At 43.6% G+C, this 27,288-nt stretch overlaps 1 protein-coding gene across 1 annotated transcript in view; it reads left to right on the top strand.

Annotated features, from left to right (window-relative positions):
- Positions 1 to 6,014, top strand: part of UGT3A2 (UDP glycosyltransferase family 3 member A2) — a 137,607-nt gene extending 131,593 nt beyond the window's left edge. The window contains exon 7 of the mRNA XM_029578847.1: positions 5,586 to 6,014. Within this exon, the coding sequence (XP_029434707.1) occupies positions 5,586 to 5,859 (274 nt within the window). The 3' untranslated portion in view covers positions 5,860 to 6,014. The remainder of the gene's footprint in view (positions 1 to 5,585) is intronic.
- Positions 6,015 to 27,288: the final 21,274 nt, after the last annotated feature.

Below are 27,288 nucleotides of genomic sequence, written 5' to 3'. Positions count from 1 at the left end.
TAGTTTGACAGTAATTCGATTTAGTTGCACAGAATCATCACCACCGAAGAACATTTCAGGTATGGATATGTCCACCTACTTTCTCCTCAGTCAAGACCAAGGCAAAACTTATTTTAGTTTCTCCTTTTTGTCCTCCCTGAGCATTCCTTTTACCTCATTGTCTTCTACAAGTTCAAATGACTCCCTTAAGACTTTTTGTCACCATAAAACTTTATCAAGTACATTGATTGGTTTTTACCTTTATGGCAAGCTTCTTTCTTGGCCTGTTTTATTATTGTTTTACATCTAATTTGCAGCGCTTATGTTCCCTGTTTTCCTCATTTTGGTCCTCTTTCCATTTTTTGAAAGATGGTTTTTTGACTTTAATTGCCTCTTTCACCTCATTAAATCATGCTGGCAGTGGTGTGGTCTTCCTTCAACCTTCAGTATTGTATGGAATACAGTTTTTCTGGACTTCCAAAATGGTATTTTTAAACACTGTCCATTCCTCATGCAAATTTCTAACCTTGACAAATGATCCTTTTAGGCTTTTTTTTAATTTCCACATTTTATCATACCTCGTAGTTTCTTTTTTAAAAGTTAAATGGTACTGCAGTAGTTTTACTTAGTAATTGCTATCTACTGATTATGTCAAATTTAATTGCATTGTTATTATTGTTGTCAAGGGAAACCACAACCTTTACCTCCTTATATGAAGTCCTGGTTTTCACAGAGAACAAGATCTAAAGTACTACCCCCCCCCCCCCCCTCCCATTGTTGGTTCCATGACCAACTACTGCATGAAGCAGTTATTTATAGCAACTACAAACTTTACCTATTTAGCATGTCCTGATGTGACATTTACCCAATTAATATTTGGGTAATTAAAATCTCCCATTATTACTATACTTCTACTTTTATTAACTTGTCTAATCTCTGTTAGCATTTCACAATCTGTTTTCTCATTCTGGCCAGGTGAATGGTGAAATATCCCCACTATTATACTTTTCCCCATCACACTTGGAATTTTTATCCATATGGATTCCAGAATGCAGTTGTTTCCTATAGAAATTTTATCCTGCTTTAATCTATGCCATCCTTAAATTTTAATGCCAACCCTCCATCAATTTGATATACGTTCTCATGTTGATATTGGTAATCCTCCTTCCCCTTAGTCTTTGAGATGCCTATTCTGTTTATATCTTTTTCTGTGCTATATATTCTAACTCTCCAGTCTTATTTTTAAGACTTCTGGCATTCACATACAGACATTCTAAAATGTTTTTATTTCTATTTTTATTTGTTTTTACAACATGTTTATTATAGATGATAGGAGCAGTTTGGAGTCATTTGTATCTGTGTTCTCTTTATTTAAATCCATCTGAACTACTTCATTCTTTCTTTACCACAGCTTCTCTATCGGAATATTCCACTTTGTCAGTAAGCTTGGAAGATTCCTCCCTCTGAATCATACGCTTCTTAGCAATTGTTGGCTTATCTCCATGATGTAGGTTGAATGTTTCTCTGACTCATTTTAAAATGTTAGTTTCAGCAGCCAGGTTCCACCCTGGTTAAGTTCGAATCCATACCATCAAAACAGGATCCTCCTTCCCCAGAATGTTCCCCAGTTCCTAAAAACTCTAAAGCCCTTTTCCCTGCACAGCGACTGAGGCTCAACCAGGTTCTGGGGTCTTGTGCGTGGAACAGGGCACATTTCTGCAACTGCACCCCTGGATGTTCTGGATTTCAATTTCCTACCTAAAAGCCTAAATTTAGTCTCCAGAACCTCTCTGCTGTGCCTTCCTATATTAATCCTATCCACATATACCATGACAGTCTGTTTCTCCTCAGTACTCTCTAAAATCCTATCTAGGTGACATGTGAGGTCTGCTATCTTTGCCCCACGCAGGCAAGTTACCAAGTGTTCCTCATGCTTACCAGCCATCTGCATTCCTAATAATCAAATCACCAAATACAATACCAGTCCTAATCCTTACCGCCTGGGCACATACCCCTTGTGAGACTCTCTCAGTGCAAGAGGATAAGGCATCAGCTGGAGGGCAAATCCTAGCTATAGATCACTTCCTGTTCACTAAGGTGATGGTCTCCTTCCAGAGGACCTTGCTGATCCAAAGCAGCATATGGGCTGCCAGACTGTTGCTAGGACTGCTTTATTATGTCCATGAAAATCTCTTTAATATACTCTTCTGTCTGCCTCAACAATTCTAGATCTGCCATTCTGGCATCCAGCCTTTCACCAATAGGTAGAAAATCATCCATATGACAGACAATGCAAAAGATTGGATAGCCAGATTTCTATGTCTTAATTTTGTTAAATTGTTTAAAGTTGTTTGAGTGGGTATACGTAATCAAATGTAGGTGTTTCATATTAGCTTGTCAGTGACCAGCAATAAGACTAAAATTAATCAATTACTAAAATCCAAGTTAATTACACATTGATGTAAATCCCTAATTGACTTTTCGTCCTAATTGGAGTAATAGCCTGAATATAAATATAATTTAGATGGGTGGGAATCAAATGCCACTGATTACTTGTCCACACCTCAGAGCAAAACACACAGAATTCATATTTGTATATTTCTTTCCCAGCACACTAATATACTTTCACAATTAAATTTAAGCCTCAGACCATTCACAGTTCAACTTGAAAACTGCTTTCCAAGTACACAATATTGATACACAATAATAGCTCAACCCTAAAACAAATTATTTTGCAAGTTTTAAACACAAACATTTCCCAGCAACCTAATATTCACAAGTCCTGCTCACCCATTAACAGATGCAAACTCTGCTATCAGCACTCCTGGACTGAGAGGTACTCAGTTCTTGCTTTCTTATATATAATTTCTAATGCAATTACTTTAATAACCAAAAATTCTGTAATTATCTAAATAGCCAAAAATCCTGGCATGTTCAGAGCCCAAACATCCGACCACCTTGGTCCCCAGTGAAGCCTAAGAGACAGACTCAGCTATGTGAGCACTTGCATTTCTTCTAGTTAATAACAGAACTTGAAAGCTGCCAGTCAGAGCCAGCTGCTAGTCAATTCTACCATGGATGCCAGGGTTACCACTAGGACTGCTAAGATTTCATATTAACCTCTTTTGTACAAAATAATCTGAGAAAATCACCCTCTATAAGGGAAAAAGTATCGAAATAAGTTTAAAGTGCTCTTATAAATAATCCACACGCTCTAAAAGTACCACACGCTCTAAGAGCACTTTAAACTTATTCTGATACTTTTTCCTTTATAGAGGGTGATTTTCTCAGATTAGTCTGTATATGAGTTTATTAATCCGGGTCTTTGCTCATTGTTAGTTTTATATTAACCTCTTTACCATACTTTCTAGCATACCCAACACCCAATGTTGAATCAGGTGAGTACAGCTCTATGAATGCTTAAATACATGTCAGTGGATCGTGCTTTCTGCTCTCTCCACTTCTAGGAAGTGAGGATCCTCTGTGCTTATCCCATGCCTTCCTACACTCTTATTACTATTTTAGTCGCCACCATAACCCATCCATCTTGGGAGAGTGTTCCACTTTTCCATCACTCATTCTGTGAAATGTTTTCCCGACATTTCTCCTCAGTCTACTCCTTATCATGACCCTTTGTTTTAGAATATGCTTTCCCTGAAATAAGTTTGTTTCTTTTGCATTAATACTTTTCAGGTATTTAAATGTCTCTCATAGTTCCCTTATCTGCTTCTCTTCTAGGGTAAGCATCTAATAACAAAGAATTTAATTTATTACATATTCAAATATATTTTTAACAGTAATCATACAACTTACATATTCCAAAACTGATATTAAAATGTAATCATAATTTTAAAAAACATATACAAATATATAAATGTAAAACATCTTTTACAACTTTTTACAAAGCATAATCCTAATCAAATAACCCTCCCCATTAAAAATATAATAAAAATCATATCACTCAAACATACACCTGAAGCATACAGCTCAATACTCAAGTGCTTTAAAAATCAAATTATATCTAATACATTCTTTTCAAGGTACACCAAAGCTATAATTTCATGCCAAATTGATGTAGCCCTGCAGATGATCACACTAATAATCTTGTCTTTCTGTACTTCACATAAAAAATGAGGGTTTTTTAATGCAGTCCTAAGGGTACCACCAGCTGAATTATACCCCCCTAAATGCCTCCTATAATCCTGTATTGCCTGATGATCACCCTAAAGGGTTTATTTTATTTAGTTATTTAAAATGTATATTCTGCCTCATTCAAACACACTTATTCTAGGCAGATTACATAAAATGACATGAAGAATCAAATATGCACATAAAACTCAAATGGGGAGAAAGCACAACAACATAGGTCACTCAAAGAGGTCTACTAAAAGACACTAATCCCTTAGACAAGACAATATAGCCCTCTGTTCTATATATGGACACAGACCTCAATATAAAGCCCTCTTCTTTATATCAGCAATATGACATAGCCTTTCCTTCCTCTTAGCATGAACAGATAATACCTTTGAAAATGCTATGGTCTTTGATAAATGTCTGAGCCCCTCTCCAAGTTCTGAATTCCTGTACTACTCTTGCTCCATTTCTTATTAGGTCATTAGTCCTGGGTGAAGCATAACATCCAAATTCTTTGTTTTTTTCCTCCTCATCTATAATAAAAATGTGTTAATCAGTCTTTAACCTGTAAGTTCAAGTGAAACTGGTGCCTAAGCATTTCTATTCAACTGCAAGGAGTGTTTTGCTGTCTAAAGCTGTGACTCATGTGATATAAGGACTTCAATTTAGCCATCTGTGGGTAGTAACATCCCTCCCGGAAGGTAATAGATAAATGCACCCTATTGTAAATACATTCTAACAAAGTGAAAATCTTCTTTGGCAGCCAGTGACCTAGGGAAGAGCTCAAAGTGCACAAGGAGGTGGCAAAGCCGCCTTCATCCAAGGTTTACTTTATTATAGTAACATGAAAATAATTCTATTTTAAATATTTTTTTTTTCACCTGGCTCCTTTGAACTTCTAGCTCAGTTGAATTGGAGTCTTCATGTGCAACTGCCTGGTGGCTTTTCCTCTTTTTACTTCCCCTTCCCAACTCACTCAACCTCATCATTGCATCGATCGATCCTTGGCTGGGGGCCATGCACCAGGGTTCTTTCTGAAACCCTGCGATCACAGGCCTTAAATCAGGCTACTAGGCATCACTATTGTGGCCTGGCCCAGGAAATGAACCCAGGTCCTCTGCATGGTAGCACACAGCACTTGCTAATGAGTCACAGGCCGAGCTCAAAGTAATACATTTCAAAGAAGGGGTTGTTACTCTTGTCCAGCCAGAAGTTAGTGTGCCACTGTGGGCCTAATTCATCAAGGATTTTTCCTTAGACACCAAAATGGGGGGGGGAAACAGCCTAGGTGAATCAGCCATGTCTAAAGTGGGAGTTCATGTAGCCTTCAATTTCTTTGCACTAACAGGCATTTCTCCTAGGTCATTACTGTGCATTAGGGTTATCACTTAGCTGGTTACAGAAATTGGTGTATAGAAAGAAACATAGCTTGAATTGTAGGGATGTTATTGCTTCTTTTCTCTCTTATACAGGTACAAGAGAGCAGCAGTGGCTCTGAGTAAAATTCAGCAGTTAGCCCCATTTGCAGCAGATGAAATGTTGATCCATTGGGTGGAACACATCATCCATTCAGGTGGAGGAACACACCTGCGCCCATATGGTTCTCAGCAGCCCTGGTATCAGCAGTATTTACTGGATGTTGCTTTTTTCCTCGCTGCATCCTTGGCTCTAGTTGCTTACTGTTGTGTTAAGCTAGTGAAAATTATTTCAAAAATGATCTGCCCACAGAAACTAAAACAAACCTGATGAAGCAATAAAAAAAATTGTTTAAATAAAAGCACAAAATATTAAACGAACTTTACTGAAAATAACTGCACAATAGCTTTATCACGCCTTACTTATTTGCTCAATTTTCTCAAAATTAATGGAAGACGTTAATAAAGATCTAATTGTAAAACTGGGTTAATCTTTAGTGTCCTGGTGTTGCATGGCTCAAAGGTGGTAAATTTATACATAAGGCAAGAAATTTTAAGATGTTGCTACCAGAGTGGAGAGGAAGGATGAGGACAGAGGGATGAGAGAGATGGGCTGTGGAGAGGTAGAACCATAGAACTGTGACCTCCACTTATTGATACTATAAAACCAGGAGTCCAGCTTAACAATGGCACGTATCTGTTAAAAGTGTACTGTTTTATAGTATAGTTCTTCAGTTCAAAAAGAAGAGACCCTGAATTTCTAAAGCGGTAGTTCAATCAGAAGCTTTGATTGAGCTTGTCATTTAATTGCCTGCATGTGAATTCAGTCTTTGCTGGGTGAAAAAAGTTTCTTCTTGCTTCTTTGAGTTTCCAGCTCAATTAGAACAAGGACTGCCGGAGGAAGTGACATCACCCCTCATGCGAGCAGCTTGAATCTGCTGCACCGTGGGCTTCAGCGGCTAAAACCGCGCGGTTTTTCTCTTGAATTAGAGCATTAGCAATCTCACGGGGTCCCGAAGCTCGGGACATGGCTGCAAAACGCAAAGTCAGCAATCTGCGGAAGTTTTCATACTCCCAAGATAGCAATGATATCGGCGCCGAAAAATTCAAAATGGTGCTGGAGGATCCGCTCTCGGAGAGCGAGGAGGGAGCATCCGATTTGCCAGCCCCCACGAGTGAATTCCATTCACGAGCCGAATTAAGAGGTTGGTTTACTGAGTTGAGGCAGGACATCAAAAATTACAAGGCAGAAATTACTAGTTTGATTGCCGAAATGAGAGAAGAGTCTGCTGAACTGGGCAGAAGGGTGGATGAGGCTGAGATCCGGCTGGACACTCAAAGGGAAGGCTGGGCTCAGATGCAAACATGCTATCAGGATTTGCGAGCCACCTGCCAAGCATTAGCTGACAAGGTGGAAGATATGGAAAACTGTAGCCGGAGAAGCAATCTCCGGATAAGAGGGGTTCCAGAAATGGAGGACTATGGGGACTGTTTTGCTGTGGTTGAAAAAAAAGCGCTACTTCCCTTTTGAAAACTGAATAAAATCTGACGGAGGCAGCCATGCCTAATATTCTCATTGACAGGGCGCATAGAACACTGGGTCCCAGAATTGCTAACAGACCCAGGGACATAGTGGTGTGTTTCCACTCTTTTGCTCTTAAAGAAAAGCTCTTCAGCACATCCAGGCGCAAGCGCACATGGCTTTGGGAGGGTCACTGTATCGCCATCTTTGCTGATTTATCTTCAGCCACTTTAAAAAAGCACCAGGACTTTCGCTGCGTTACAACCAAGCTTATTGAGGCCAACATCCGATATAGGTGGCTTTTTCCAGGAGGTCTATCTTTCATGATTCAGGGAGCTACACACAGAGCCAAGACGGTACTGGAAGCAAGCTCGATCTTGAAGGAGGCGGGCATTAACATTGATGTTCCCCCTGCTACGAAGGGAGCCGGCTCTACTCTGGCTAACATCGCGACTACAATCAACTCTCAGCCTCGCTGGCAGCGGGTCCCTAAGGGACAAAGAAGGCATCAGAGGAACCCTGAGACTGATAATTCAACCGAAACCCCGGAGTGACTGAGTCTTTAGCTTGTATAAGCTCTGAGACTTCCTTTTGCTTCGGAGCAGAAAAACTGGCGGTTACTAAATATTTACATTATCACACGTTTTAGGTGCCATGAGGAGCAATGAGAGACTTCCTCCATGCTTATTTGGAGCACAGGGTTTGTGCTTCTGAGTCTGAGTCTGAGGGAGGGGGGAAGGGAATGGGATTTCTGTTTGCTGAAATGAAGGTGATATTTTTAGCTCTCTAAAGAGGTTGGATCATGGGTGGTGGCCCAGTAGATAGTCGCTGCAGGAAGGAGGGGGGGTGGTTCTTTAAATGGTTATCCTTACATTTTTTTCTCTCAATGCTAAAGGACTTAATAGCCCGGGCAAGCGTTGTTTACTGTTTAAGGAACTAGACGCATGCAGGCAGATGTGGTCTTCCTCCAAGAAACCCATTTAAGGAAATGTTACCAGGGTCTAATGAAACATCCTAAATTTCCCTATCAATACTGGGCGGCCGCTACTCCCTCCTCGAAGTATTCGGGTGTAGGAATTTTACTGCACAAAAATATCCACTTCGAATTTAAGGACCTTACCATAGATCCATTGGGTAGAATGGTTATGCTGAAATTCTCATTGTGGGGGGAAATCTTTTCTCCGATTTCTGTTTATGGGCCTACTGCTCACAAGACTGACTTTGTTAGGTCACTGAATCATACTTTGGCATCTAAAATAGAAGGATCTCTTATAATAGGCAGGGATTTTAATCTAACTCTAGATCCCGGCAGGGACACCTCCACAGGGGCTAGTTCGGACCCTAAGGTGGCTCGACAGGCACTTAGCCTGATGACCGATATGGGGATCTTGGATATTTGGCGCACACAATTCCCAAAATCCAGGAACTACACGTTTTACTCTACCCCACATGGCAGCTATTCGAGGATTGATATGTTTATGGGCAGTAGAAGCTTGTTACCCCGGGTGACGGAAGTGGATATAGATGTCATTGTATGGTCTGATCACGCCCCCATTTGGTTTACTTTACAGCTTCAGGATTATGATAGAGGGGTGCGATATTGGAAACTGAATGATTCCCTTCTCAATGATCAGGGTTTTATTTCTCAAATAGAACAAGCTATTCAGGATTATCTATTGATTAATGATACTGGGGAGGTGACTGCTGGGATGGTTTGGGAATGTTTTAAAGCGGTTCTAAGGGGTAAATTCATAGCACGAGCATCCTATGTCAAACACCAAAGGGAAGCAGAATGGGTGTGCTTGGTGCGACAGTTAAATGTATTAGAGAAAATCCATAAAAAGGATCAGATACGTAGGGGCTCTTTCGCGTCCCTTGAGGAAGTACGCACAAAGATAGCAGCAGCATCAAGAGAAGCTATCTTGTATCAGCTTGAACAGACACAGCAAAAATACTTCGAAGGAGGCAACAAAGCTAGGAAACTACTGGCTCACAAATTGAAGCATAGACAGGTTCAGGCCGCTATTGTTAAAATCAAAAGTCAAGAGGGAACCATGTTATCCGATGGTAAGGCAATCAGGCAGCGCTTTCAACAATTTTATTCTGAGTTGTATTCCGCTAATGGTCAGATAACTCAGAGTGCCATAGAGGAATATTTGGAGAACTCCAACCTGATAGCCTTAGAGCCCTCACAGCAGTTTATCCTAGATAAGGATATTTCAGAATTTGAAATACGGAAGGCCATTCAAGACCTAAAACCGGGAAAATCACCAGGTTTAGATGGATACACGGGGAGATTTTACAAACAGTTTGCTCCCCTGCTTGCCCCTATTTTAGCTAAATTTTTTAAGTCACTGAAGGAAGGACAGCCGCTTTCCTCATCAGCCAATACGGCAGGCATAACGATCTTGGCTAAACTGGGCAGGGACCCCACAGTGTGTGGGTCCTATAGACCGATATCCCTTATCAATATTGATTTGAAGATTCTTGCCAAAATACTAGCGAATCAGTTAAATGGGTTTTTGGCTCAAATCAACCACCCGGATCAGGCAGGCTTTATTCCGGGTCGGCAGGCCAGTGATAATGTGCACAAAATCCTGGATATGATCTGGTGGGTAAAACAACATAGGATACCAGTGGCGGCTCTCTCGGTTGATGCTGAGAAAGCCTTTGACGAGGTTCTTTGGCCTTATTTATTTGCCTTATTACAACGCTTGAATTATGGGGCAAATTTCCTTCAATGGCTTCATCAGCTTTATCAGAACCCCTTAGTGTGTATAAAGGTTAATGGGGGATACTCGCCCACTTTTCGGGTCCAGAGGGGCACTAGACAGGAATGTCCTCTGTCACCACTGCTATTTGCTATTTTTCTTGAACCACTAGCAAACAAAATTCGGAGTAATCCAGAGATACATGGGGTTCAGGTGGGCGTTTTTTCAACAAAATTATCGCTCTTTGCTGACGATATATTGCTTTTGGTTACTGAGCTAGAGCAGTCCCTTTCGCTAGTGTCCCAAACTCTTGAGGAATTTGGCAAGGTCTCGGGATTTTGCATAAATTGGGAGAAATTGGAGATCCTTAATGTGAATGTCTCTGCTGATATGGAGAAGTCTATGAGGGAGAAATTTAGATTTCGCTGGGCACAAACTCATCTTAAATATTTAGGAGTTTATATTAGTGCTACTCAAGATTTGACCCAACTCAATTATGATAAACTATGGGCTCAGATTACTAGAGATTTAGAGGAGTGGAATAGTTATAGGATCTCCTAGTTTGGGCGAATAGCAGCTGTAAAAATGACGATCCTGCCCAAATTTCTTTACTTATTTCAAATGCTTCCACTAGCGATTCCTAAGCAAAGTCTTCTTACCTGGCAGAAACGCCTGTTATCCTATATCTGGGGGGGGGGGGGTGTCGAAGACCTAGAATTGCCCGCAAGGTTCTCTACAGATCTAAAAATGCAGGGGGGATTAGGCATACCTAATTTAGAGCGATATTATATGGCAGCCAGATTTAAGACGTTGGTAGAATGGCATAGGAGTTCACTACAGAAGCCATGGGTAGTGTTTAGCCAACAATTGTTGGTTTCTGTCCCATTATCTAGCCTTCTTTGGCAGCCCAAAAAGACTTGAGTTATCCAGCCCCGAGATATCTTACCGCCCTCTATGTTAGTACCTCTGCAGCTGTGGGAATCCAAGAAATCATGGTTGGTGGGAGCTCAAGAATTTCATCACAGCACATATTTGTATGCCAACTCCTTATTCACTCCGGGGTTTGAGAGTCATGCTTTTCTGGGCTGGGCTAGGAAGGGAATTCCTTATTGGGGAGCACAGAATTTGTTAAGCTTCTCAGAGTTACAACAGCAATATGACCTTGCGCACTCTGATTTGTACTTGCATTTACAGCTCCGTCACTTTGCACAGTCTCATCATCTTCAGATGCATTTTGCACAAGGGAAATCAGATTTTGAGCTCTTATTTTGAATACACATCAAATGTCTAAATTACTCTCAAATGTTTATGTTTTTATGGGTAAAGAGAGCTATCAGAAACCCATCTATGTAAAGGCATGGGAAGTAGACTTACACAGAACCTTCTCACAGGGTACTTGCGAAGAGCTTTTCTCTAACACGGGTAGGGGTCTCATAGCCTCACATATAATTGAAAATGGTGCTGCGGTGGTATTACTCTCCAGAGCGATTACATCGCATGTCCCCTTTGATTTCTAAACAGTGCTGGAGGGGCTGTCCGACCATTGGCAGTTTTTTTCATATGTGGTGGGAATGTACAGTGCTGTGCCCATTATGGTCCCAGTTGGAAGCCTGGTTGACTCAGTTGTACCGCATCCCTATTTGTATTCTCCGTCAACAAGCTCTGTTGGGCTTTCCCTTATCTCAGGGGAAGGAACAGTCTAATGCTATGGCTAATTTTATTTTCTCGGCCACCAGAATTGAAACAGCACGACGATGGAAATCCCCTCAGATTCCCTCTTTAAGGGAAGTACAAAGCAAAGTGGAGCAAATTTACAGGCTCACAGAAATTACAGCCCACCTCCGGAACTCAGTGAGAGCACCTGGTGTAAATATTATGTGTGGCAGAATGGTCTGGGCAGTTCTGTTAATGCTTAAGTGCTGGCTATGGGATAGGCTGGGAGATATTTGATGCTTTCCTTAAATCTTTTATACACAACCTACCCAGGAGTCCCCAAATACTATGAACTAATACCTGTTTTCGTGTACTTTATGATTATGACGAAGGCGATCAAAGATCACCTATATGCTATCAGTTGGGGGGGGGGGGGGGGGGGACAAAGGTTTTCTATCTCTGTACTGAGTTTCTTTTAGTTGTTTAGTAATCATATATATCAAAGACAGTACTAATATCAGATTATTGAAGCTTTATAATGCTTTTTATTGCTTTATTTCAGAATCTTTATCAAGGTGTTATCCGATGTAAGCCAAGTACATATCATTTTGTGGAATTGTTACGCAGATTGCATTTTGTATTGTTGCAAAATTGAGCAATAAAACATTTAAACTTTAAAAAAAAAAAAAAAAGAACAAGGACTGCCATGTGCTTTATACTACCACAGAGGTCTTGATGCTATTGCTCCACCTGCTTGCTATGCCTGCCTAATATGTATGAGCATGGGAGTTTTGGTGCCTATGTCTTGTTTGCTGCTGGGTTATTTCACTTATTTTTCTGGGGAAAAGGAAACACCCCAGTACAAAGAAAATTTCCTCTGCAATGAGGCAGGCCAATCCACGAGTGGTTATGTACCTCTACCAGCAGATGGAAACGGTATAAAGCTAACATCAGGGACATATAGCTCTACCCCTAGAGGCAGCATAGGCTGGGCAAGTTGAGCAGTCTTTTGCCAGGCCACACTTCCCAGATTTGGTTTATTCAGCCCTCTGGTTGATTACACCTGCACTTTTTTCTGCACACTTGCATGTGCGCATTCTTGCTGCGTGGCGGCGTGGTTACGGCACGCACACGATGCTAACTACTGATTTTGCAGATTTTGGGCCATCCTCTCGGATAGAAGAGAGTGGAGCAGAAGGTGACGCAACATGGGTGTCCCCTTCTTCTTGCTTCTTGATGACAGACATCGTCAGGGGTAGTTCTGTCGGAAAGCATCAGATTAGAGGCTGGTGTGGACCCATCCTTTTCCTGGTTGGAATTTTTCCAAGGTCTACAACCTTTTCGGCAGGGTCACTCAACGGAGATGGCGATATCTTCTAAATTGGGTTTGCATACTCGTAGTGACAACTTGTCAGCCACCGCGTGCAAGTGCCACAGTGGTGTGGGCCCTTGTGGTGTTCAGGAGGATGTGTATAAGGATACGTTGGATGACTCCAGGGATTTGGGTTTCTCCCCTCTGGAAAAGGGGGAAATTCCCCCGGATTTAGAGCCACAGACTCTGCTCCATTTCTTTCATAGAGATGACTTGCCGAGTCTGTGGGTTCAGACTCTGAAGATGCTTGGTGTGGCTGAAGGTGAGTCTACGGGTGTGCAAAAGAAGGACCACATATTGTTCACCCTCTGCAAAGCATCATGTTTCTTTCCCCTTCTGGATGTAATTTGAGTTGATTGACCTTGAATGAAGCACTCCAAAGGAAACCTTTAAAGAGGGATGTATTTTAGTGGGTCTGTACCACTTGGATCCGAAGGCAAGGGAAGCTGGATGCGCAGGTGTGTTCTGTTACCAAGCGGACCACCATTCCGGTAGAAGGAAGGACAGCTCTAAAGGATGTTCAGGATAGGAGAATTCAGGCTATCTTTAAGCAGGCTTTTGAGGCCATAGCAATGAATTTGCAAATTGCTTCTTGTTGCGCTCTGGTGACTCAGCATAGTCTGCATCTCTCTTAAGAGCCTGAGGGAGTGGGGTCAGATAGCAGAACGGTGATGAAAACAGAAGCCACCTTGTTAGCTGATGCAGGCTGCGACCTTGTTCGCACTGCTGCCAGAGAGATGGCTCCTGTGATCATGGCTAGGCATCAGCTGTGGCTGTAAAATTGTTCAGCTGACACAATTTCCAAGTCCAGTCTCACAAAGTTACCCTTTAACTGTTCTCTTTTATCCAGCAGTGAGTTGGAGAAGATGGCAAACAGTTAAGGGAAATCCCAGGAGCCGCATTTGCAGGAGGATAAAAAGCTGGTATTGCGTCCTTTTAGGGCAAGAGGCCACTCTAGAGATTACAGGCATTTTTGTTACTGGGGAGAGGCTACATAGTGACCTTGTCCCTTCAGTAGATCTCAGTCCTTTCTGCCCCGAAAGCCTCAGAAGAATGCGGGCTCTGGAAGTGGAGCACCTCGATCTTCACAATGAAGATGTGCAGTCTCAGCTATTGGTGCAGGAGATAGACCCACTTTTAGCAGAGGTCACTTTAGATTACTTTAGACCAATGGATCCTGTAAGTGGTAAGGGATAGCTATGTTCTAGAATTTCTTCGCATTCCTCCAGATGCCTTTATGGTCGCTCTGTGCAATTCTCTATAGAGGAGGGTGGCAGTGGAGACCACCTTACGGAGGCTGTTGGATTTGAAGTCCATGATTCCTGTTCCCGAATCACAGGAAACTATGGCCCACTATTCCATTTATTTTGTCGTACCCTGAAAGGAGGGCTCCTTTCAGCTCATCGTGGATCTCAAAGGTTTCAATCAACATTTGCTAGTGACTCATTTCTGAATGGAAACGTTGCACTCCATAATAAAGGCAGTACTATCAGGAGAATTTCTCATGTCTCTGGACCTGACAGAGGCATATCTGCATATTCCCATTCACAGGGAACATCAAACATTCCTGTGGTTTGTCATTCTGGGACATCATCATCAGTTTCAGGCTGGTCACTGCACCTAGGACCTTCTCCAAGTTCATGGTTGTGGTAGTGGATTTCTTGTGCAAGGACAGCATCCTTGTTCATCCATATCTGGATGACTGGTTGATTTGGGCCAAGTGCATGGAAAAGTGTCACCTGGCTTCTTGCAAGGTGGTCTCCCTACTACAAGAACTAGGCTGGGTGGTGAACTTGGCCAAGAGCAGCTTACAGTCATCTCAAATGCTGGAGTATTTCAATGTTCATTTCAGTATGAAGCAGGGCAGGCTGTTCTGCCAGAGAGTCACATTCAGAAGTTGATTATGCAAAGTCAAATCCTAAGAAGGCCTATTCACCCGACAGTGTGGTCTTATCTACAAGTCTTGGGTTGAGGGCAGCCATATTGGAGATTGTCCCCTGGGTGAGGACACACATGGGCTCTTCTGTGCATGTTGAAATCCACAGTCACAGGAGTAAATGATGAGGCTTCACTTGCCATTGGAGGTGAGTGGCCAACTTCAGTGGTGGTTACAAGCAGATCATCTCAGGGAGAGAGCTTTCTTGGAGACACCAGATTGGTTAGTGCTCACAATAGATGTGAGGCTTCTGCACTGGGGGGCTCACTATCAGAAGCTTCTGGTGCAAGATAGCTGGAGTGCCACTGGAGCATCAATTGCTTGAAAGCACATATAGTTACAGAGTGGACACGCTGGCAGGAGTAGAGAAAATGAGACTGATTTAAGGAAGCTTGAATAGTGATCGAAAATATGGAAGCTGGGATTCAATGCCAAGAAGTGCAGAGTCATGCATCTGGGGTGCAGTAATCGAAAAGAGCTGCATGTAAAGGGGGTGAAAGGCTGTTGTGTACGGACAAGAGAGGGACCTTGGGGTGATAGTGTCTAACGATTTGAAGATGGTGAATCAATGTGACAAGGCGATAGCTAAAGCCAGAAGAAAGCTGGGCTGCATAGAGAGAGGAATGACCAGTAAGTAAAAGGAGGTGATAATTCCCTTGTACAGGTCCTTGCTGGGGCCTCACCGGGAGTACTGTGTTCAATTCTGGAGCCGGTTTCTCAAAAGGGACAGAGACAGGATGGAGGAGGTCCAGAGAAGGGTGACCAAAATGGTGGAGAGTTTCCATCAAATGACTTATGAAAGATAGGCTAAAGGACCTAAATATGTATAACCTGGAGGAGAGAAGGTACAGGGGAGATATTATACAGACCTTCAGATACCTGAAAGGTTTTAATGATGCAGAATCAACAAACCTTTTCTGTTGGAATGAAATCAGTAGAATTAGGGGGTCATGAAATGAAACTCCAGGGAGGATGACTCAGAACCAATGTCAGGAAATATTTCTTCATGGAGAGAGTGGTGGATGTCTGGAATGTCCTTTCGTCGGAGGAGGTAAAGACAAGCAGGTAGAGAATTCAAAGGGGCATGGGATAAACATTGTGGATCCCTAAAGGCCAGAGGATAGAAATGAAGAAAAGAATGCATGGGGGGTAACTTGCTGGTGTGGTGGTTACTACCCTTAACCCTGATATTTTTTATGCAACTCCACCTTTGCTCTCTGCTTCAATGGCAAGAGATAATGGGGAATTGGACTCAGACAGCAAAATAATAAGGGCCCCAACTTTTACCGTCTGGGAAACTGATAAGTATGGGGTTGACTTGTATGCAGCAGATCCTACCATAAGCTTGCTGGGCAGACTGGATGGATCATTTTTTCCTTTTCTGCCATTATTTCTGTGTTTCTATGTTTATGTGCTTGAAGTTTGACTAGCTTCTAGAGGCTCGGGCAGTCAGGATAATATTGGACAATGTGACGACGGTGGCTTAACATCAATCATCAAGGCGGATCCAGAAGCCCACATATGTCGGAGGAGATAGATGCATTCATGGTATGGGCAGAGCAACATCTTCAAGACTTATTCGCCTTCCAGATTGCCGGAAAGAACAATGGAAGGGCTGACTTTCTCAGCAGGCAGAGCTTGGATGCAGGAGATTGGGAGTTAGTGGATGAAACTCATAGAGGCACACTACGCTCACCTGTATCTGGATTTATTGGTGACCTCTGGCAACACAAAGGTTCCGCATTTCTTCAGTCACAGAATGCATCAGAGGGCACTGATTATCGATGCTCTCGTTCAGATGTGGCCATGGGGCAGTCTGTTATATGCCTTCCTGCTATGGCCATTAATAGGCAAGATCGTTCAAAAGATTGCAAGCCAGCCCAAAGCCCTACTTCTGATGGCACTGGATTGGCCCCGGAGGCCATGGTATGCTGATCTGCAGAGGCTGCTGGTGGGTAGTCCTTTCAGTCTGCTACTCAGGATTTGTTGCATCAGGGATCCATTCTACATGATGATTCAGGTCTAGAACGGGTAGATGTGAATCGGTTATTTACTCTTTCAGATAGTAGAAGGACTAGGGGACACTCCATGAAGTTAGCATGGGGCACATTTAAAACTAATCGGAGAAAGTTCTTTTTTACTCAACGCACAATTAAACTCTGGAATTTGTTGCCAGAGAATGTGGTTCGTGCAGGTAGTATAGCTGTGTTTAAAAAAGGATTGGATAAGTTCTTGGAGGAGAAGTCCATTACCTGCTATTAGGTTCACTTAGAGAATAGCCACTGCCATTAGCAATGGTTACATGGAATAGACTTGGTTTTTGGGTACTTGCCAGGTTCTTATGGCCTGGATTGGCCACTGTTGGAAACAGGATGCTGGGCTTGATGGACCCTTGGTCTGACCCAGTACGGCATTTTCTTATGTTCTTATGTTCTTATGTTCTTAGTCACATATATGTATGCGTCTAGTTATGCAGCGGGTGTTCCTGTACGCATACTTCTGCAGCCTTCTAGTGAGTACATACCTTATTTTTGGCTCCCAAGAAACCATATACAGGTCAGTTCAGGGAACTATGGTACCAGTGACAAAGAAGTCTAAGTGCCTTGCGATCTGGGCTGCTTGCTATTTAAGGGCGAAACAGGCAGGGATTTCTGCGCATCTGCCAGTGCTGCTTGAATACTCGAGGTGATTTGCTAACTACTGATTTTGCAGATTTTGGGCCATCCTCTCGGATAGAAGAGAGTGGAGCAGAAGGTGACGCAACATGGGTGTCCCCTTCTTCTTGCTTCTTGATGACAGACATCGTCAGGGGTAGTTCTGTCGGAAAGCATCAGATTAGAGGCTGGTGTGGACCCATCCTTTTCCTGGTTGGAATTTTTCCAAGGTCTACAACCTTTTCGGCAGGGTCACTCAACGGAGATGGCGATATCTTCTAAATTGGGTTTGCATACTCGTAGTGACAACTTGTCAGCCACCGCGTGCAAGTGCCACAGTGGTGTGGGCCCTTGTGGTGTTCAGGAGGATGTGTATAAGGATACGTTGGATGACTCCAGGGATTTGGGTTTCTCCCCTCTGGAAAAGGGGGAAATTCCCCCGGATTTAGAGCCACAGACTCTGCTCCATTTCTTTCATAGAGATGACTTGCCGAGTCTGTGGGTTCAGACTCTGAAGATGCTTGGTGTGGCTGAAGGTGAGTCTACGGGTGTGCAAAAGAAGGACCACATATTGTTCACCCTCTGCAAAGCATCATGTTTCTTTCCCCTTCTGGATGTAATTTGAGTTGATTGACCTTGAATGAAGCACTCCAAAGGAAACCTTTAAAGAGGGATGTATTTTAGTGGGTCTGTACCACTTGGATCCGAAGGCAAGGGAAGCTGGATGCGCAGGTGTGTTCTGTTACCAAGCGGACCACCATTCCGGTAGAAGGAAGGACAGCTCTAAAGGATGTTCAGGATAGGAGAATTCAGGCTATCTTTAAGCAGGCTTTTGAGGCCATAGCAATGAATTTGCAAATTGCTTCTTGTTGCGCTCTGGTGACTCAGCATAGTCTGCATCTCTCTTAAGAGCCTGAGGGAGTGGGGTCAGATAGCAGAACGGTGATGAAAACAGAAGCCACCTTGTTAGCTGATGCAGGCTGCGACCTTGTTCGCACTGCTGCCAGAGAGATGGCTCCTGTGATCATGGCTAGGCATCAGCTGTGGCTGTAAAATTGTTCAGCTGACACAATTTCCAAGTCCAGTCTCACAAAGTTACCCTTTAACTGTTCTCTTTTATCCAGCAGTGAGTTGGAGAAGATGGCAAACAGTTAAGGGAAATCCCAGGAGCCGCATTTGCAGGAGGATAAAAAGCTGGTATTGCGTCCTTTTAGGGCAAGAGGCCACTCTAGAGATTACAGGCATTTTTGTTACTGGGGAGAGGCTACATAGTGACCTTGTCCCTTCAGTAGATCTCAGTCCTTTCTGCCCCGAAAGCCTCAGAAGAATGCGGGCTCTGGAAGTGGAGCACCTCGATCTTCACAATGAAGATGTGCAGTCTCAGCTATTGGTGCAGGAGATAGACCCACTTTTAGCAGAGGTCACTTTAGATTACTTTAGACCAATGGATCCTGTAAGTGGTAAGGGATAGCTATGTTCTAGAATTTCTTCGCATTCCTCCAGATGCCTTTATGGTCGCTCTGTGCAATTCTCTATAGAGGAGGGTGGCAGTGGAGACCACCTTACGGAGGCTGTTGGATTTGAAGTCCATGATTCCTGTTCCCGAATCACAGGAAACTATGGCCCACTATTCCATTTATTTTGTCGTACCCTGAAAGGAGGGCTCCTTTCAGCTCATCGTGGATCTCAAAGGTTTCAATCAACATTTGCTAGTGACTCATTTCTGAATGGAAACGTTGCACTCCATAATAAAGGCAGTACTATCAGGAGAATTTCTCATGTCTCTGGACCTGACAGAGGCATATCTGCATATTCCCATTCACAGGGAACATCAAACATTCCTGTGGTTTGTCATTCTGGGACATCATCATCAGTTTCAGGCTGGTCACTGCACCTAGGACCTTCTCCAAGTTCATGGTTGTGGTAGTGGATTTCTTGTGCAAGGACAGCATCCTTGTTCATCCATATCTGGATGACTGGTTGATTTGGGCCAAGTGCATGGAAAAGTGTCACCTGGCTTCTTGCAAGGTGGTCTCCCTACTACAAGAACTAGGCTGGGTGGTGAACTTGGCCAAGAGCAGCTTACAGTCATCTCAAATGCTGGAGTATTTCAATGTTCATTTCAGTATGAAGCAGGGCAGGCTGTTCTGCCAGAGAGTCACATTCAGAAGTTGATTATGCAAAGTCAAATCCTAAGAAGGCCTATTCACCCGACAGTGTGGTCTTATCTACAAGTCTTGGGTTGAGGGCAGCCATATTGGAGATTGTCCCCTGGGTGAGGACACACATGGGCTCTTCTGTGCATGTTGAAATCCACAGTCACAGGAGTAAATGATGAGGCTTCACTTGCCATTGGAGGTGAGTGGCCAACTTCAGTGGTGGTTACAAGCAGATCATCTCAGGGAGAGAGCTTTCTTGGAGACACCAGATTGGTTAGTGCTCACAATAGATGTGAGGCTTCTGCACTGGGGGGCTCACTATCAGAAGCTTCTGGTGCAAGATAGCTGGAGTGCCACTGGAGCATCAATTGCTTGAAAGCACATATAGTTACAGAGTGGACACGCTGGCAGGAGTAGAGAAAATGAGACTGATTTAAGGAAGCTTGAATAGTGATCGAAAATATGGAAGCTGGGATTCAATGCCAAGAAGTGCAGAGTCATGCATCTGGGGTGCAGTAATCGAAAAGAGCTGCATGTAAAGGGGGGTGAAAGGCTGTTGTGTACGGACAAGAGAGGGACCTTGGGGTGATAGTGTCTAACGATTTGAAGATGGTGAATCAATGTGACAAGGCGATAGCTAAAGCCAGAAGAAAGCTGGGCTGCATAGAGAGAGGAATGACCAGTAAGTAAAAGGAGGTGATAATTCCCTTGTACAGGTCCTTGCTGGGGCCTCACCGGGAGTACTGTGTTCAATTCTGGAGCCGGTTTCTCAAAAGGGACAGAGACAGGATGGAGGAGGTCCAGAGAAGGGTGACCAAAATGGTGGAGAGTTTCCATCAAATGACTTATGAAAGATAGGCTAAAGGACCTAAATATGTATAACCTGGAGGAGAGAAGGTACAGGGGAGATATTATACAGACCTTCAGATACCTGAAAGGTTTTAATGATGCAGAATCAACAAACCTTTTCTGTTGGAATGAAATCAGTAGAATTAGGGGGTCATGAAATGAAACTCCAGGGAGGATGACTCAGAACCAATGTCAGGAAATATTTCTTCATGGAGAGAGTGGTGGATGTCTGGAATGTCCTTTCGTCGGAGGAGGTAAAGACAAGCAGGTAGAGAATTCAAAGGGGCATGGGATAAACATTGTGGATCCCTAAAGGCCAGAGGATAGAAATGAAGAAAAGAATGCATGGGGGGTAACTTGCTGGTGTGGTGGTTACTACCCTTAACCCTGATATTTTTTATGCAACTCCACCTTTGCTCTCTGCTTCAATGGCAAGAGATAATGGGGAATTGGACTCAGACAGCAAAATAATAAGGGCCCCAACTTTTACCGTCTGGGAAACTGATAAGTATGGGGTTGACTTGTATGCAGCAGATCCTACCATAAGCTTGCTGGGCAGACTGGATGGATCATTTTTTCCTTTTTCTGCCATTATTTCTGTGTTTCTATGTTTATGTGCTTGAAGTTTGACTAGCTTCTAGAGGCTCGGGCAGTCAGGATAATATTGGACAATGTGACGACGGTGGCTTAACATCAATCATCAAGGCGGATCCAGAAGCCCACATATGTCGGAGGAGATAGATGCATTCATGGTATGGGCAGAGCAACATCTTCAAGACTTATTCGCCTTCCAGATTGCCGGAAAGAACAATGGAAGGGCTGACTTTCTCAGCAGGCAGAGCTTGGATGCAGGAGATTGGGAGTTAGTGGATGAAACTCATAGAGGCACACTACGCTCACCTGTATCTGGATTTATTGGTGACCTCTGGCAACACAAAGGTTCCGCATTTCTTCAGTCACAGAATGCATCAGAGGGCACTGATTATCGATGCTCTCGTTCAGATGTGGCCATGGGGCAGTCTGTTATATGCCTTCCTGCTATGGCCATTAATAGGCAAGATCGTTCAAAAGATTGCAAGCCAGCCCAAAGCCCTACTTCTGATGGCACTGGATTGGCCCCGGAGGCCATGGTATGCTGATCTGCAGAGGCTGCTGGTGGGTAGTCCTTTCAGTCTGCTACTCAGGATTTGTTGCATCAGGGATCCATTCTACATGATGATTCAGGTCAATTTTGTCTTATGGTTCTTCTGTAATGATTTCCACTTTGCTCCAGGCCAGAAAATGTTTTACCTCTCTGGCTTATGTTAAGAGTTTAGAGAGTTTGAGGCCTGGAGTGAGGAGTCTCAGCCCTCTCAAAGTGGACATTCCATTAGTTTTATTATAGGGAATGAGGTAATGGTGGACTTGTCTTCTCATCCAGATGTGTCACCGTTCTTGAAAGGAGTTTGGCATCTCCATCCTCCCTTGCAGCTACCACTGCCTCTGTGAGACCTTAATGTGGTTTGAATTTTTTTGGCAGGTCCTACCTTTCGACCACTACATGGTCTCTACTTGCGGCTACTTACCTCGAAGACAATTTTTCTCATGGCAAACTGTTTAGCATGTCCAATTTCCAAGCTCAGGCTATTTCTGCATGTGACTCCAGGAGCGGTACAGCTTCAGACTGTATTTTCAGTTTTGCTGAAAGTGGCTTTGGAGTTTCATTTAAATCAGTGTATTTCCCTACTCTTGCTAGACAGGGATAGAGATGAGAATATGTTTTTTGCGTTCCTTGGATGTCAACTGGCATCTGATACGGTACTTGACGGTTACTAAATCTGTCAGGATGTCTGATCAACTGTTTCTGCTCCATGGTGGAAGTAAACAGGGTGAACTGGCACCTTGGGAAACTAGACCCTGTTGGGTTAAGGAAATCATCACGACTGCCTATGTGGAGGCAGAGATTCCTTTACTTGAGAAAGTTTGAGTACAATCTAATACGGCTCAAGTGGTATCATGGGCAGAGCTAAGCTTACGGTCTCCTGTCAAGACTGGCCAAGCAGCAATGTGGTCCTCCTTACACACTTTTTCCAAGCATTGGACATTCGGGCTCAGGAGAAAACCGCCTTCACACATCTGATGTTGACTGGACCTCAGGCAGGCTCCCGCTCTAATCAGTAGCTTTGGTACATCCCATTCATATGGCTTGGCCTGCCTGAGTGCAGAGGAAGAAGAAATTACTAATTACCTGATAATATCCTTTCTTCTAAGGGAGGCCAAACCACAACCGTCTTTGGCTGCTGACTTGCCTTTAGTTTGTCCTTGATGTACGGACAATCCAGAGTGCTGGTTCCTGTTTATTTGCTGAAAGGACTAGTGTCATAAGCCCCTCAAGTCGGTGATTAATTCTTTTGTCTGAGCTTAGTGTTGCAATTGGTTGGAAGCCATGAGTGGTTGACTGTTAATACTCATGTTTAAGTATAATCAGTTTGTCTGTAGTTTGGCTTTTCCAGAGAATACTGGCAGGCCGATGCTGGGGCAGGGATATTTGTCTGTGACATCGGCTTTACTCAGTCTCCATCTGTTGGTAAAGGTGCATAACCCACTTCTGTTGGAGGAAAGGAAATTATCAGGTAATTAGTAATTTCTCCTTGTGGTTGTTTTTTCTAACCCTTCTACAATGATCACAGCCTGGTGCTCCCATCCTGTTTGTTGGTTGGTTCCACTGGAATGTTTTGTCCACAGCACAAAAATGTGAAAGACAAAAGAAACAAGTTTCTCTCCTACCATGGACTTGACACTCAGTTGCTATACCACCACAGAGTGGTATAGCTGCCACATGCAAACCTGCCATAATGTTGCAGGTGCCTGCTCTTGGAGCCTTTGGATATTTTTCCCACCCCCACTTGCTTTCTTCTCAATGGGTTTCACAACCCCAGTATGGTATGGTACCTGTTCTATTCTTCTCCCTTTTCTTCAATCTCTCTACAATCTCATCCTCAAAGTTTGTTTCATGGTTGATTATACTGAGTTGGTCTGTCCAAATAAGCCCTCATTCAGAAGTAAGAAATACCAGCACAAGTCAAAATAATGCTCAAGAGAAACCATTCACTGAAGGTAAGCGTGTAGTGAGAGAGAAAGAGTTCATGCAAAATCAGAAAATGGAAGAGCCATGAAAAGAGCAAAGGAGTACCAAGAATAGCAACACCCCAAGGTTCCAAAAGAGGGGCAAAGGACACCAACAATAGCATAAACCCCCCAAAGGAGCGTGTGTGGTGGTGGTGGTGGGGGGGGGGAAGCAAAGCAGCACCAAGAGTGGGATGAGTATCCCAAGGCCCCATGAAGGGGGCACAAAGCAGCAAAGATGGAAGAAAAATCCCTAAGGAAGTAGTAGGTCAAAGCAGCAGAAAGAGTGGCATTAAGATCCCAAAGCATCATGAGAAGTGAAAAGCAGCCACCCAGAGCGACAAGAACACACCAAGGCTTTACTTAGATTACTGTATTCAGTTTCGGTAGCTCAGAAAGGATAGGGATACAGATAGACTAGAGGTGGTCCAGACAAGAGCAACCAAAATGCTGTGGGGACTGCACCAAAAGATGAAACTTCAGGACCTGATCATGTATACCCTAGAGGGGAGAGATGGGGGATATGATACAGCACTTAAAAAACCTGAATGACATTAATGCACAGTTAAACCTCCAATTGAAAGGAAAAATATAAAACTAGGAGTTAAAGTATGAAGTTACAAAGAGGCAGAATCAGGAACATCAGAAAATATTTTTCCATAGAAAGAATGATGGATGCATGAATACCATCTCAGCAGCTGTAGTGAAAATAGAAATCATAAAAGCATGGGATAAACACAGAGGATCCTTTATTGCAAAGAAAATGGAAACAAACTACTGAGTTAATATACACAGAGCAATGGTTCAACCCAAAACCACATTGAAATAACTGCCTTGTGCAGCACAGGGTAACCTGCATGGAACCACAGCAATAACCCTAAATAGAAGGCACAGGAGTAACCTGTTCTGAGCGGCAGTTACAATGGAGAAATTACTTATCTGATAATTTTGTTTTCCTTATGTTTAAAATCGGGGTCACCATTGGGCACGGATTCTGTATCCGTTGCAGAGCCCAGCGCTGAGCTCTTTTATTATGTAAGTATACATTATTTTTGCTTCCTGTGTACTTTTTGCTTCCTGGGTATTTATCTGTTTTGTGTATGCATAGTATATGATTTATAATAAAGATTATTAATTACCAGTAGTATCAGGGTTGTTCTTTTAAACAATTTTACCTCTGCGGTGGGATTTTAAACACTTAGTGTAGACAGATGGAGTCAAGTCCAGTGGGTTTATGCTCCCCAACCAGCAGATGAGACTGAGCAAGCAGACATCACAGTATATATAGCCCTGCAGTGACCCCAGCCTGCCAGTATTCTCTTCAAAAGTTATTGTGGACAGACTAGCAAAAAACTTGATTAAGAAAACATGATTAAAAACAGGTAACTAGAACTGTACTCAACCAACCATAAACAATGAACTAACGTAAGATTCTGGATGAACACAGCCTCACAAGACTATAGATGCACTAATGCAGCAGCTGAGGGCAGGAAGCTGAGTCCATCTGTCTACACTAAGGAAAATAAAATTATCAGGTAAGTAATTTCTCCATTTCCTAGTGTGTAGTCAGATGGACTCAGGACCAGTGGGATGTACCAAAGCTACTCCCCAACAGGGTGGGAGGCTGCCTGAGGTCCAGTCAATACCACAAGGGCAAAGGCTTGCACATCCAGATGATAAAACCTGTAAAAAGTGTGTAAGGAGGACCATGTCACAGCTCAGCAGATATCAATGGGAGACAAATTAACCTCTGCCCATGACACTGCTTGAGCCCTAACCTGAGCAGGCAATGGCTTTCCAGCATCTACATACACAACAATGACTACCTCCTTAATCCAGCGAGTTACAGTAGCCCACGAAGCCGGAGTGCCCTGCTTACTCCCATCACGGAGAACAAACAGGTGGTCAGTCTTTCAAAAAGTTTCAGAAACCTCCAGATACCGCACGACAAGCCACTTGACATCCAAGGAGCACAAGAGGCGATACTCCTCTGCATCCCTGGGATGGCAAGGAGATGGACTGATTCAAATGAAAGTCCAAGACTACCTTGGGCAAGAAGGATGGAACAGTACGCAGCTGTAATGCTCCCGGAGTCACCCAAAAAAATGGTTCCCAACATGAAAAGGCCTGCAGCTCAGAAATGTGACATGCTGAACATATAGCCACCAGGAACACAGTCTTCAAGGTCAACAACCGCAAGGAAAGGCTATGCAGCGGTCGGAACGTAGGCCCGCCAAAAACTTCAGCACCAAGTGAAGACTCCGCAAAGGAACAGGTAACTTCAAGGGAGGCCAAAGATGCTTCACTCCCTTAAAAAAATGGGCCACATCAGGATGAGACAATGAAACACCAGTCACCAGGCCTCTGAAACAGGCAAGAGCCGCAACCTGCACCTTTAAGGAATTAAGGGCCAAACCTTTAGTCAACCCATTAAGTCCAGAATTAGAGGGATCTTAACTGAATAGGAAAAAAAACCCCACTCCTCATACCAGGCTTCAAAAAGTCTCCAAAGCTGCACATAAGCCAATGAAGTGGAGAACTTGTGAGCGCGGAGTAAGGTGACAATCACAGAGGAATAACCACGCTCTCAAGGGCCAAACCGTAAGACAGAATAGAGTTGGATCCTCATGAAGAACCGGCCCCTGCTGTAACAGACCCATGTGCGGCAGAAGACAGAGGAGCCTCCACCAGGAGTCATCATAAATTTGCATACCATGAATGCCTGGGCCAGACCAGTGCTACGAGGAGTATAAGCCCCCTGTGGCCCTCGATCTTGCGAAATTATCCTGCCCAACAAGGGCCATAGAGGAAAGGCATAAAGTAATCAGTCTTCCAGCCAGCTCTGTACAAGAGCATCTATTCCCAGTGACCATGGATTACTCCTGTGACTATAGAATCAAGGAATCTTTGCATTTCAAGAAGTCTCCAGTAGGTCTAGGAATGGAAGCCCCCAGTGATCCACAATCAGCTGAAATGCCTTGACTGACAACACCCACTCTTCTGGGTCCATATTCTCCCTGTTGAGAAAGTCTGCTCTTAGGCTGTCTTTTCCTGCAATGTGAGAGGATGAGGTCATCTGCAGATGACCTTCCGCCCAATTCCATAAGCTGGTCCATTTTCTGCAACACTTGCTGGTTCTTGGTACCTTCTTGGCGATTGATATAGGCCACCGTCATCGCATTGTCCAACATCACGCAAACTGCTTGATCCTGGAGTCTGTGGCTAAACTGTAAGCATGCTAGCCATACTGCCCAGGCCTCCAGGCAATTGATGTTCCAGCGGGCCTTTTCGGCATTCCAATGCCCTTCGACCATTAACTCCAAACAGTGAGCTCCCCAACCATGGAGACTCGCACCTCTCATAAGTGCCAACCAGTTTGGAGAGGACAAGGGAACTCCCTTTCTCAGATGATCCTCCTGCAACCATTACTGAAGGTGGGAACAGATTTCCATTGGCAAATAGAGCCAAACCGCATAGTGCTGAGATTGCGGGTTCCAATGAGATAGCAAAGAGCGCTAAAGAGAACATACATGTGCCCTTGCCCCTGGCACCACTTCCAGGGTAACAGCCATTAAGCCGAGCACCTGTAGGTAGGACCAGATCACCGGTCATATGGTGTTCACCCCCACCTACATTAATGGTGGGGGTGGAAGAGAAATAGAACCAAAAGGTTACTAAGAGCCAAGAGTAACAGATAAGTATGAGAAAAAAAAAAAGGTGAGAAGCTTGCTGGGCAGACTGGATGGGCCGTTTGGTCTTCTTCTGCCGTCATTTCTATGTTTCTATGTATGTTAATTGA

The sequence above is a fragment of the Rhinatrema bivittatum genome, chromosome 1 (assembly GCF_901001135.1).
Source record: "Rhinatrema bivittatum chromosome 1, aRhiBiv1.1, whole genome shotgun sequence".
NCBI classification, from domain to species: domain Eukaryota; kingdom Metazoa; phylum Chordata; class Amphibia; order Gymnophiona; family Rhinatrematidae; genus Rhinatrema; species Rhinatrema bivittatum.
Note: the sequence above shows the minus strand (reverse complement) of the source record. Positions and strands in the feature narration are given on the sequence as shown.